This window comes from Nyctereutes procyonoides, unplaced genomic scaffold, assembly GCF_905146905.1.
Source record: "Nyctereutes procyonoides isolate TBG_1078 unplaced genomic scaffold, NYPRO_anot_genome, whole genome shotgun sequence".
NCBI classification, from domain to species: Eukaryota; Metazoa; Chordata; class Mammalia; order Carnivora; family Canidae; genus Nyctereutes; species Nyctereutes procyonoides.
Genome location: NW_026575146.1, coordinates 79,948,722 through 79,961,146, shown reverse-complemented (window position 1 = coordinate 79,961,146; position 12,425 = coordinate 79,948,722). Strand labels below are relative to the sequence as shown.

Below are 12,425 nucleotides of genomic sequence, written 5' to 3'. Positions count from 1 at the left end.
ATCCTCCCCTCTAAGGCACCCCTTAGTTTCCAGAACCCCTGATTTGCCCCAGATTCTTTCTCTGCCTCCTTCCTGTTCCTACTCTTTCTTTTGGACCCTGTAGACCCTTCCCCCTTCCTTGCAACCCAGGATTCCTTGCTCCTTTTTTGGTTAGACTCCGTTCTTGCCTAAATCCTACCCACTAGCTGACCCCACCAGTCCCTCCCCACTCTCCACCTCTTTCTGAGATATTCATCAGGCCCCCAAACCCAACAAGGCCTCCCCTCCAAATCTGCCTTATTGCAGTCCCCCAGCTCCCTGGCAACTCAAACCCTTCCCATTTTGGATCCCACCGTATCAACGTCCTCTGCCAAACCCCTTCCCTAAACTCTTCCTAGTTATGTTACTGCTCCAAGCCAGCCCTGTCCCTCAGATCAATGGCACCTCTGCAGAACCTCCCTTTCAGTAAGTCTTGACCCCCACTCCCCCATTAGATGCCCCCTGGGGACATTCACATCCCCCCTCTCTCAATCTCCAGATTCCAACAACTCCACTCCCATCACCACCTCCACCCAGGCACCATCTCCATCTCCCAACCTGGTTCCTGGTGCTCCCTGATGGGGTGTGGAGGTCCTGGGCTGGGAGGATAGAGAGAGAATCATAACAACAGCAAAAGCGGACACGCATCCAGCGTTACTGTGTGCCAGGAATGGTTCTAAGGGCTTGACCCACAATTCCATTTACTCCTTCCAGGAACCAGATGAGGAGGTCCCATCACATCTCTATTTTACAGATGAGGAGGTTAAGTAATTTGCCTCAGGTGACATAGGTAACAAGTGGCAGAGCAGGGTAGAGGTGAAGGGAAAAGAAGGAAAAGGGTGGGCCTGGGATGGACAGGAGTGGAAAAAAGGAGATCCGCAAATGTGGGGAAGCAAAGTGGCTGAACCCAAACAGGGAGGGCCCCACTCACCTCTTTTTTTTTTTAATAAGATTTTATTTATTTATTCATGAGACAGGCAGAGACAGAGACAGAGACATAGGCAGAGGGAGAAGCAGGCTCCCCATGGGGAGCCTGATGCCGACTCAATCCCAGGACTCAGGATCACAACCTGAGCTGGAGGCAGATGCTTGACAACTGACCCACCCAATTGCCCTCCTCCCCCACTTCTTGACCTCATCCCTTCCACTCCTGTTTCCCAGCTCCAACCATGACACCTTGCTATTCCCCCAACACACCAGCTCAGTTCAGTCCAGCCCCTGGGGTCTTTGCATCATTTCCCCTTCCCTGGCGATTCTTCCTTTTCATTCAAGTCTTAATTCAAAGGTAATTTTTCCAGAGAGGCTTTCCTTTAACCTCCTAGGTTTACACCTCCACCCCCTACCAATTGTCCTGATGTCTGCAAATGACTCTAAAATCCATAAAAACCAAGATGGGTTGATGGATGGGGATGTGATAAAGCAAGCACAATAAAATGTTGATGATAGAATCTAGGTGGTGGGTATATGGGTGTTCACTGTGTAAAAATATTTCAACTTTGCTGCATGTTTGAAATTTTTCATAAAACATGCGGGGCCGAGGACTCTTCTAGAGACTACAGAGGCAACAAAAAGCGCCCCCCCCATTTTTATCACATCATCTCATTTCCTATATTGCACTTATCATGCTTATTAATAATCTTGTCTCTTGGGCAGCCCAGGTGGCTCAGTGGTTTAGCGCCGACTTCAGCCCAGGGTGTGATCCTGGAGACCTGGGATCGAGTCCCATGTTGAGCTCCCTGCATGGAGCCTGCTTCTCCCTCTGCCTGTCTCTCATGAATAAATAAATAATCTTTTAAAAAAATAATAATCTTGTCTCTTTATTGTTTGTTTATTGCTTATTCTCTGGTCACTGACATATAAGCCTCCTGAGGGGAGTGGCATGGGCACCAATTTTCTCCAGTGCCCAGAACGGCCAATAGCACTCAGTACGGGCTCAGTAAACACGTGTTCTTGAATGGCTTTCAGAAGAGGGCCTGAGAGCTAGGCCTCCTCCAGACTCACTGCAGAAGCCACACAGAAGTGACACAGAAGCCTGGGGTCACTAGAAGGGAAGGGGGAAACCCCCCAGCAGTTGGAGAATGCCCCGTATGGCCAGGAAATGTGAGCTGGCCTGAAAAGAGGGCAACAGGTGGAAGTTTTCTAAGGTCTTAATTCCCGCCGCAGGCTTACTAATAGAGAGCAGCAAGCATTCTCGCACTTCCACACTTCCACAATTAGGCCCCGCCCCAAGCCTAGCCCGTCTCCGTCTCCAAGGCTCTGTCCAAACCAAGAACCCCAGCCCTTTCTGACCTCAGGATGTCCCTCAGGCCTAGTTCCTACTCCCTTCGCCCCAGCACTTCTCCACCCCCAAGGCATCCAGCCTTCCGTCTAGGCACTGGCCCCTCTAGCCTAGTTTAGATCCTCCTTTCTCAGTTCCGCCCTAAATCCCGATTCTTCCTCTCCAACGTAAACCCTACTTTCCTTGAAGGTTAGCAGGGAGAAGCGCCCCAGGGAAAGCCTAGAGCCTGGATTCAAAAATTAGACAGGCTGGATCTGTCGAAGCCGAAGCCGAGGTGAAGAAGGTTTGTGGAAAGAGAGGAGGTGGTCCCTAGTTTGCTCGGGGCCCTTTGGAGGAGGGGCCCCAACCCTGGAGCCACGCCCCCACTGTGCCGGCTCTCCATTGGATACTGTATTTGCTCTGGCCTCTCTGATTGGTCCCTCGGCAATCCCTCTAGCCGAACCTACTCTGCATTGGGCAGTCCCGAGAGCCCCCCTCGCTGATTGGTCCTTGCTTTCCAAACTCCCTGCTCCTGATTGGGCGACTCCTGGTACATGCCTCTTTCTGATTGGACTGTTTGCAATCATGAGCCTGGAGGCTGACAGAAGTTCAACTACGTGGGGAGGAGAGGGAGAGGGGAGGAGGACGAAGGTGAGGGGATGAGTCCCCTAAATCCCCTGCCTGATAAGAGTAGCCATTACCACCACATTAGCCTGGAGTTAAAGTTCTAACTGTGCAAACCACTAGCAGTGGGGGCTTCAGGCCACCAATGGCTTCTGTGGCTCAGTTTGCTCATCTGTAAGTTGGGGATAATGATAACGATCCTCATGGGGTAACTGTAAGGATTAGATGAGTTAACACTTGTGAAGTGCTTGTGGAAATGCCTGCCACCTAGGAAGCCCTTAATCACAGAGTTAACTATTAGTATTAATCTGATCATGTAAGTGCATGACCTTGGACAAGTCCTTTGGCCTCTGCGCTCTGCAGGCCTGCGGTTGCTTGACCTCTTAATTGAACGACCCCTCCTATCCCCAGCCTCCCTCTTCTTCCACCCCTCGCCATCAGAGACTGAGGCTGTGATCAGAGGGAGGAGTAGAGATGTGCATGGCAGAGATGAGGTGGGGAGGGCACCAGGACAGGTGTCAGAGAGGAGCTCAAATCCCGCGCCCCACAAATACCGGAGTGGGGGGGCTTGTGTGTGCGCGCGATCTCTCTCTGCAAAGGGCTTATCCTGGCATGGGGCAAGGGGGCAAAGGATGGGTAGAGTGGATGGTTTGTTCTGGCCAGGAGAGCTGGGGAGGGGTTGGAGCTGGGCTCGTGGACCCTCCCTCAGGAATGACAGGGCTGGGGGAGGGGCAGCCCAGGCCCAAGGTCATTGTGTCATTGTTACCATGGCAACGAACACCTCTCAACAGGGAACCTGAAAAGGGGTGGAGGGGGGAGCTCCCAGGTCCTTGGATCTGGGGACAGAGAGAGGAACAGAGACCCGGGAGGAGAAGCTCAGAGAAAGAGTGATTTATCTCTGTGAAGACCTGCCCATCTCAGAATTCTCTGTCTGGTACACTGTGAGTGCTCAATAAATGTCCCTCAGACACAAGATAGAGAACCTGAGAGAGTCAAAAGCCCAGAGATGCCAGAAGAAAGAAGAATCTCTGGGGTGGGGCGGGCAGGGTGTCCCTTTCCTGCCCTACAACCTCATACCCCTCAGGGGTCCACTGAGAGCCCAGGATACTCTCACCTTCCCCAGCCTTGGGCCCTCAGTCCTCCCTAACCACACAAACCACCCACCCCAGCAACTCCCTTATGCAATTATGTTTGACCCTTCAAATTCTTCCTACCTGGAGGCTCACTGAGAACAGTTTTCAGTGCCAGCTAACGCCTGCTAGTTCCTAGAGCTGGGGTGGGGAGTGGGGAGGTGGGGAAACAGGTGCTCTGTCTCCTTCACTCTCAGGAACCCAGGTGTCTTTATTCCCCTCGGAGTGGCCCCCTCCGGGGCTCAATATTCCCCAATTCCTCCAGGAAACCCAGCCCCCTCCCCCACCTCCCACCAACTCCTCCCCAGGAAACCCTACAGGCCCCTCCCCTTCTTTCCGAGAAACAGGTATTCCCCCCCCCCTTTCCTCCTGGGACTCAGCGGGCATCCATTTGGTCTGCCTGCCCTCTGCTGGCCGAAGGCCGGTACTGCAGGGACTGCCGGCTAGCGCTCACAACTAGATACAGAACCAGAGATGAGAGTGTTCCTGCATTTTAATTTCCTTAGGGTCTCAGAGTTCCAGTTCTTGGGGTCCCAGTCCCCAGTTTCTTCAGGGACTCCGACATCAGGAATTCCGTTCCCCAGCCCAGAGGTCAACGAAAGAAGGACAACTTCTCTTGGAGCCAGGCCTCGGTGAGGTCTTCCGTGGTGCGGATTTCAAACACCTGGGCAAGGAGAGGCCTTTGCATTAAGACCCACTCAGGAACTGAAGGAGTGAGCTCTAGCTCCCTCCTTCCCTCAGAACGGGTGCCCAGACCCTCAGCCTATCCTCCTTCAGACCCAAAAGCCCAGACTTTCCCCCTCCTCGTCCCTAGCACTGGGGAGCCTCAGCCCCAGGCCCAGACCTTTGTGAGCTCTGCAGTCTGCACCAGTCTGTTCTTACTCCCTGCATACATCATCTGCTGTTCAGGCTTGCAACCTGTGTGGAAAAGAGAAAAGAGCATAATTGGGGGACCCTGGTTATCACTAAGGCCCTAGTAATGTCATGCAGGCCTTTAAGTTTTCCGAGGATCCCGGGAGTTGTTCTAAGGTGTTCTCTTGAAGCTATACCCAGATTCTGGGGGCTTTGTTTGGGGGGCTTATTCTGAGGGTCCCTGGAGATGGCTGAGAGGCCACACAGGAGTTAGATTCTAAGTAAAAGGGAGGGGTTAACTTGCTTATACACCTTGGGACTAAGGAGGACCTGTGGGCTCTTAAGGAATCTGAACCCCTGCCTCCACCCCACTACCCTCCCAGCACTCACACCACACACACACACACCATGTGCCATACACTCACACAGTGACCAGTCACACACACCTGCACCCACGTATATGTTCTCACACACCCCACGCACAGACTCTCAGACCCTCTTGCGGGGACAGGTAGAGAGCTGTGCCTCACCCACAGGACTGGAGAAGATAAAGCATAGAGGGTAGGACACTCGGCCATCCTCATGCACGTACTTGTAGCTGTAAACCACGAACCTGCACCAGTGAAAGGGAATTCAAATTCAGTACTTTTGCCTGGAGCTCGAGGCCCAATACCCATTACCTGAGTTCACAATCTTGAAATCTTGCCTGAGTCAAAGAAGCTAGGGTTAACAAATGAAACCCAGGATACTGGCCTCAAAATGATGAAAAATAATAATCACAGGTGCTTGTTTGATTCATAATAACCCCTCTGACATAAGTGCCCTTATTACCCCATACTACAGATGGGAAAACAGAGGCCCAGAGTCACTTAGCCAAGGTTCTGTGGATAGAGGGAAGATTTTAGCCCAGGGAATTCAGTGCCAGACTGTAAGGGCTCAAGCACCATGCTGTAATGTCCAGAGCTCTAGACCTCTGGCCTGAGACCAGAGCCGGCTCCACAATTTGCCAAGCCCAGTGCAAAATGAAAATGTGGGGGGGATCCCTGGGTGGCGCAGCGGTTTGGCGCCTGCCTTTGGCCCAGGGCGCGATCCTGGAGACCCGGGATCGAATCCCACGTCAGGCTCCCGGTGCATGGAGCCTGCTTCTCCCTCTGCCTGTATCTCTGCCTCTCTTTCTGTCTCTCTCTCTGTGACTATCATAAATAAATAAATAAATAAATAAATAAATAAATAAATAAATAAATAAATAAATAAATAAATAAATGAAAATGTGGGGCCTCGTGTTCAAAAGGCAAGAGAAGAGCTGTTCCCTTTCCTCTGCAGTCTCTCTCCAGACTGGTCGTGGTCTTACTAAATTTGCTACTTGTCCTTCTGAAGGAGGGACCACGTGGGAGCTGAAGGAGGCTCCAAGTCCCCAGCACAGGCTCCACTATCCCATCAGACTTGACACAAAACACAAATTCAAAGATAAAACTATTTTTTTAAAAATCCAGATGGCAGGCAGCTGCAGAGCAGTAAGCCCTGTGTTCGAGACTCCCTTCTGTGTACGGGGCCCAGTGTGACCACACTTGTCAGACAGCTGGGGAGCTGATCCCAGCTGAGATCTAGAGCCTGAGAGTGAGGGTCAAAATCCTGGGGAGCCCAAAATTCACCCCAGTGGAGATGAAAAATCTACACAGACTAGATTTCATAGGAGTGTCAAAGAGCTCCTCCTACAGAAAGCACCAGACTTAGGTGGCTTCACACAGAATTCTCCCCAATCGTTAAAGGTCAAGTGACTCCTCTGCTACCCAGAGTATTCTCAAGCATTGAAACGAGGAAAATTTCATTTTTTGTTTAATGAAGGAAGTGCAATCATGAGAACAAAACCCAACACAGTTTGTACAAAAAAAAAAGGGAAAAAAAGCAAGGTCTAATATCACATGTGACTATCAGTGTAAAATTCTGCAATAAAGGGACGCCTGGGTGGCTCAGTGGTTGAGCGTCTGCCTTTGGCTCAGATTGTGATCCCAGAGTCCTGGGATCGAGTCCCATACCAGGTTCCCTATAGGGAGGCAGAGGGAGGCAGAAGGAGACATAGGTTTCTCCCTCTGCCCATGTCTCTGTCTCTCTCTGTGTCTCTCATGAATAAATAAATAAAATGTAAAAAAAAAATTCTGCAATATTAGTATACAAACAAAAAGTCCTAGGGAGTGAATTCATGGCCTCAATCCCAGATCAGAGCCAGTGATTAAGGCTGGAATCTGAAGGGTCCCTCAGTCTGTTCCTTCGCCACCACCCCCTCTCCCATGCCTGACCCTCCCCCTTCCTTCCCCCAGGGTACCTGGGCTGTCTCTCTGGCAACTCTGTTTTTAGTTCCTCTGGAGAAATGTTCTGGGGGGGGGGGGGAAGAAAAAGAAAAGACTGTCATTCAGTCAGCACAAACTATGTGCTGAGGCACTGGTTCAAGAAACACCCATAGATCAACTCATTGACTTCTCCCACAATTCTGTGCGGTAGCTTCTATTCTTATCCGCCCCCCCTTTACAGGTGAACAAACCGAGGCCCAGACTTGTTAAGATGCTTGGCCAAGGTGGCAGATAGTGAGCAGCACCATTCAGATTTGAATCTGGATTCAAATCATAACCATTTTGCTGCACTGCCTTTCGGAGGACCTGAGAGAGCCCAGCTCCTAGCCAATCCCCCTTGCCTGTCAAACATCCCCAGCCTCAGCCTCCATGGGCCACCCCCACCCCCACCTCAATCCTTACAACATTATAAAGTAACTCTTATTATCCCCGTGGGACTGATAAAGACATCAAGGTGAGAAAAGGTGAGGTCTACCCTTTTAGGAAGGATTCCTGCTAGGCTTTTGACTTATCAGGAAACTTTCATTTTGGTGCCAATAAAATATCGTCGTTGTCATCACTGTCATCATCTCATCAAGCATATTCTAGATGCCAGGCCCTCTTCTCAACCCATTACAAGAATTAAAGCATTGAATCCATAGTCAACCCAAAGGGGTAAGTTCCAGTACCCTCGTTTCAAAGATGAGGAAACAGAGACCCATGCAGATGGTGTCTCTTGCCTAGAGTCACAGCTGAGCTGGGATCTGCCCTCCAGGCCTTTCTGGCCCCCAATGCCAGGCTCCTGGCATCGTCCAGCCCTCTGGTTCTCCCAGGCCCACCCTGCACTTCTTGGAGGTCCCGTCCATCCCAGACCCTCACCTGAAATTCTTCCTCGAGCACCACCATCTGCCGGTCTTTATCCACCTTCACTGGAAACAGATGGCACACAGGGGTTAGACGCCCCTCCCATCCACTGGTGACACTAGCCCAGACTTCCTTGTCCCCACCCTCTCTGCCATCCTTCCAGGGGAGGAGATGACACTCACTTATTATGGCCGCATTGTCCGTCTCTTTTCTGAAGCGAAATTTTCTCAGCTTTTCCTTTAGCTCTGGGTCCACCTCGCACACCACCAGGGAATCGGACTGCCAGAGAAGCCCAGGAAGAGCTGAGCTGGCCTGCTCTCGGCCCCCGCCCCTTCCCCAAACCTCAGTTTCTCCATCTACTACTAAAGAGGTGGGCCCTGACAGCTCACGGGACACCTCTGGGGACATCAGGCGGCACCTTTCCTTGGGGCAGGTGCCGCCCCTTACCAGCGCACACGCCCCAGTTGGGGCTGCCCAGTAGAGGCTGGGTTCCAGCCCTCTAGGCAGGTGCCCTTGGGGAGCACTCGAGGAGACCCTGGGGATTTGCTTGCTCTGGCGCTAAACCCGGAACCAGCATCTCTCTTCCCCCAGCCAGGTCCTTTGCCGTAGTTGGGGTCACCCTCCCAGCCCCTGACCATCCCACAGCCTGACCTTCACCCCCGCACTCTCCCAGACCCAGGCCCAGCCCCGCCCCAGCCCCCAGCCCTTCCCATACAACCCCTGGCCCCCTGACCATGATTTTTCAGTCCACAGGCCTCTTCTTTTTCAGTTCCGCTGTCTTCTAGAGGTGGGGACCAGGGCTTCAGGGGGCGGGGTGTGGGGCAGGGGAAAGGTTTCATCCAACACCACATCCTGTTTATGCCCATTCTGGGACAACTGTCTCAGAGGGCTCCTCCCCTTCCTTCCTTCCCCTCATCTGCCAGGACCTCCCAGCTTTGCAATCACTCGGACTGGGGTTCGAATGCCGCCTTGCTGTGTGACCCCAGCTAAGTAACCTCACCCCTCTGATTTAGGATCCTTGTGAGGATTAAAGAGCTTCACACACCTCCTAGCATGGTGGACATGCTCAATACATAGTAGGTAACAATGAGCTCTTTAGCTCCTCCCCTCCTCCAGGAAGCTTTCCTGGATTGTCCCCCTCTGGAATATTTTAATTCCAGAGTAGAAAAGGGGAGCTTAGGGATGTTTGGTAGGCAAACCGCCACCTGGATTCCACAGTGCCCAGGTAATGGTGACTGATTCAACCCCAGGGGCCTAGTAATGGGCTCTACAATGATGGTGTCCAATTCTGTCAGACCAGTACCCTCTTTTTTATTAAGTGCCTTTGTGTTGCTCCCTTTCCAATCATGAAATGAAATTCCTAGATAACGTAACCTTCTTAGACACAAATTCCACCCCCCCCGCCCAAATCAACACAACATCCTGTCATATAAAGGAGAAATAAAAGGGAAGTAATTTACGGGAAGACTCCATGAACTTCAGTGAGAAAATATAAGCCAACAAGAGACTCTTCACAGGGCCCAGCCCCATAATGGGTGGCCCACTGTGCTGGCTCCGTGGGTGGCAGTGATCAAGACTTCCTGAACCCCCTCCCTGGGCACCGTCCCACCCCGTCCCACCTACTGATGGGCGTCACTGGAGCTATTCTCCCTCTCCCTGCATCATCAGTGTTCCCATCCCTACTAGATCTTTCCTCTCAGCCTGCACGCGGGGGTGTCTTCCTTCTTAAAAACTAAGAACTCTGTCCAGCACTGCCCATTCATTTCCTTCCCTTTTCAGCAAAACTTCTCGAAAGAATTGTCCACTCTTGCTGCCTCCAAGGTCTCCTCCTGATTTCCTCTTCAGCTCTCTCCCAGCAGATTGTCACTCCTGTTCCCATCCCCTGACATACCCTTGCAGGGGCCACCGATGACCTCTCTGGTGTTGGACCTAAGGGTCAATTCTCAGTCTTCATCAGCCGTGCCCTGTCAGCTGTGTGTGACACCGTCCAACACTCTCTGGGCCCTGAAGAAATACTTTCTTCACTTGGTTTTCAGGACAACACCGTGGCCTGGTTTTCCTCCGAATGTTCTAGCCATTCCTTTTTGGCCTCTCTTGCTGATTCTTTCTTTCTACGGTGGGGTGTCCCAGGGTTCAGTCCTTCGTCTCCTTCTTTTTCACCTACCATCCTCTCCTCCTGATCTCATCCAGTTTCTTGGCTTCCAAAGGGGATATCCTAATTCTTTTTCCAGCCTGGCCCTCTTCCCAAACTCTGGACTCCTATATCCAGCTGCCAACCTGACATCTCCACCTGGATGTCTGTCATCCTTAACCTATCTCATTCCTCTCCTCGTACATCAGAATTTGTCAGTTCGGAACTTGGAAATGTAACCAGAACCTGCCCACTCCCCCCCCCCCATGGCCCATAGCCCGGTTCCATCCACCTTCATCTCCCCTGAACTCTCCCAGCAACCTCCTCACTGTCCCCCTGCTCCCCATCCCACACTCTGTTCTTCATAAGACTGCCAGAGGAAGACAATACACCTCCTCTCTCAAAACCCTCCTAAGGCTTCCAGGTACGTTATTTGGGTAAAAGCTAGAGTCCTTACAGTGGCCATTATCTGCCAACACCCATCCTCCATTTCCATTTGGACCTTGTCTTCTACTGCCCTCTCCTTCCCAGCCATGTTATCCTCTTTGTGGTTCTGTGAATAATCCTCCCCCTGGACCTTTGCACTTGCTGGTCCCTCTTTCTGGAACCCTCTTTCCCTGTGGTTTACCCCTTCATTTCTTCAGATTTCTGTTCAAATCTCACCTGATCCAAGATGCCTTTCCTCACCTAAAATAGTGCTGACCCCATCACTCCACCCTCTCAGCTTGCTTTATTTATCCCCATAGTACTTATCAGCAAGTCACATCGTATTTTTTTTTATTTATTTTGTCCCCTCAACCAGAATGTAAGCTTCAGGTATGAATGTAAGCTTTGTTCCGTTATCGAATTTCTAGAACCTTGAATGGCACCTGACATGTATCAGGTACTTGAGTATCCTTGAGTGAATAAACGAACCGGGATCTCTCGAGCACAACTACTCTGCATGCTGTGAAAGCTTTTGCTTAGGTGTTGGGGCTAGTGGATGGGGTTTGTGATATCGCCCACCCACCCTGGCTTGAAGTGCATCTTCCTGACTGGCTGCCCCTTCTCAATCTTGGAGAGACTGTCGATTCCTTTGCTCATATTTTAGAGGTCCCCCTTTCTTAGGGTTCTGTTGAGTCCTCGTCTCCATTCATCCTTCATGTCTTCCTCAGGTTAGCTCACTAACACCCACAGCTCCAATGACCATCTTTGACGATCCTCAAATCTTGGTTTCCAGCTCCAATTTCTCTCTTAAACCCCAGACCCAGCACTGCGCAGCCTCCTGGCCCCCGCTGCTGGGTGGCCCACATGGGGACTCAGCATCTTCCAAACAAACCTGCTTCTCCTCTGGGTCTCCTCTTCAGGGAGGCACCCCCAAGCCCCCAGCCAGGGGCCTTGTTTAGGATTTCACCCTCTCTGCCCGCTCTGCAGCCAGCCAGTCCCAGGGCAGGTTCACTCGGCCTCCTGGGAGTCCCTCTTGTCCTCCCTCCTCCCTGTCCCACCCCAACTGCCTTCCCGAACTGAAGGCCCCCAGTTTTACTCCCTCCAATCTCTGCTCCATAGGAAAGCCAGAGCCATCTTTCCAAATCCCCAACTCACCATGACTCTCCCTGGCTTGAAGCCCCTCCCTGGCTCCCTAGTGTCCTCAAGACAAGCCCAAACTCCCTCAAGTGGCCAAACATCTGGCCACAGCTCATCTCCCACCACTCGTGGCCTGGAACTCTATACACTCCGTCCACCCCGATCGCTTCTTCTTTGAGTTCCTCTAACAGGTCATGTCTATGTCACCTTCTGCGTGAGGGCCCCGGCTCCGCTTAGTCACCAGAGCCAGGGTAGTTTGTGGCATGAACAGACTACAATAGTCAAAGCAACAACTCCCATTTGTGGACGGCCTCCATTGCGCCAAGCGCTTTCTAGGCATCGTCTCAGTCCCATTCCCACTTGAGAGACGAAGCAACAGGCTCAGGGAGGGCTGCGGTGGTAAAGCTGCGACTCCAGAAGCCTGCGTGCCAACCCCTCACCTGGCCACGGGGCCCGGCGGCGCCCAGGCCTTAGGCGGGGCGTCCAAGAGGGGCGGGGAGGCCGGCCTTGAACAGCAGATTCAGGAATTGTGACCTAGCTCCCGGCCGCTGAGGTAGACGCGCCCGAGACTGCCCCCTGCGGGCCGGGAGGACCAATCCCCGGCTCCGCCGCGCCCGTTGCCCGTGGCAACGCCGCGCGCGCCCCGCCCCCTCCCCGCC

At 52.3% G+C, this 12,425-nt stretch overlaps 1 protein-coding gene across 3 annotated transcripts; it reads right to left on the bottom strand.

Annotated features, from left to right (window-relative positions):
* Positions 1-4,504: 4,504 nt before the first annotated feature.
* GMFG (glia maturation factor gamma) lies at positions 4,505-12,187 on the bottom strand. Of its 3 annotated transcripts, none has more exons than XM_055310613.1 (7): positions 11,785-12,187; positions 8,255-8,351; positions 8,088-8,137; positions 7,205-7,254; positions 5,412-5,494; positions 4,874-4,947; positions 4,505-4,693 (listed from the first exon to the last, which is right to left on the bottom strand). In XM_055310613.1, exons 1-7 carry the CDS (start codon positions 11,785-11,787, stop codon positions 4,622-4,624), a joined length of 429 nt encoding a protein of 142 aa, XP_055166588.1. In that variant the 5' UTR covers positions 11,788-12,187; the 3' UTR covers positions 4,505-4,621. The 3 variants fall into 3 exon arrangements, with proteins under 3 accessions (XP_055166588.1, XP_055166587.1, XP_055166589.1); XM_055310612.1 differs by lacking the exon at positions 11,785-12,187 and adding an exon at positions 8,806-8,886; XM_055310614.1 differs by lacking the exons at positions 8,255-8,351; positions 11,785-12,187 and adding an exon at positions 8,806-8,875.
* Between the last annotated feature and the right edge of the window lie 238 nt (positions 12,188-12,425).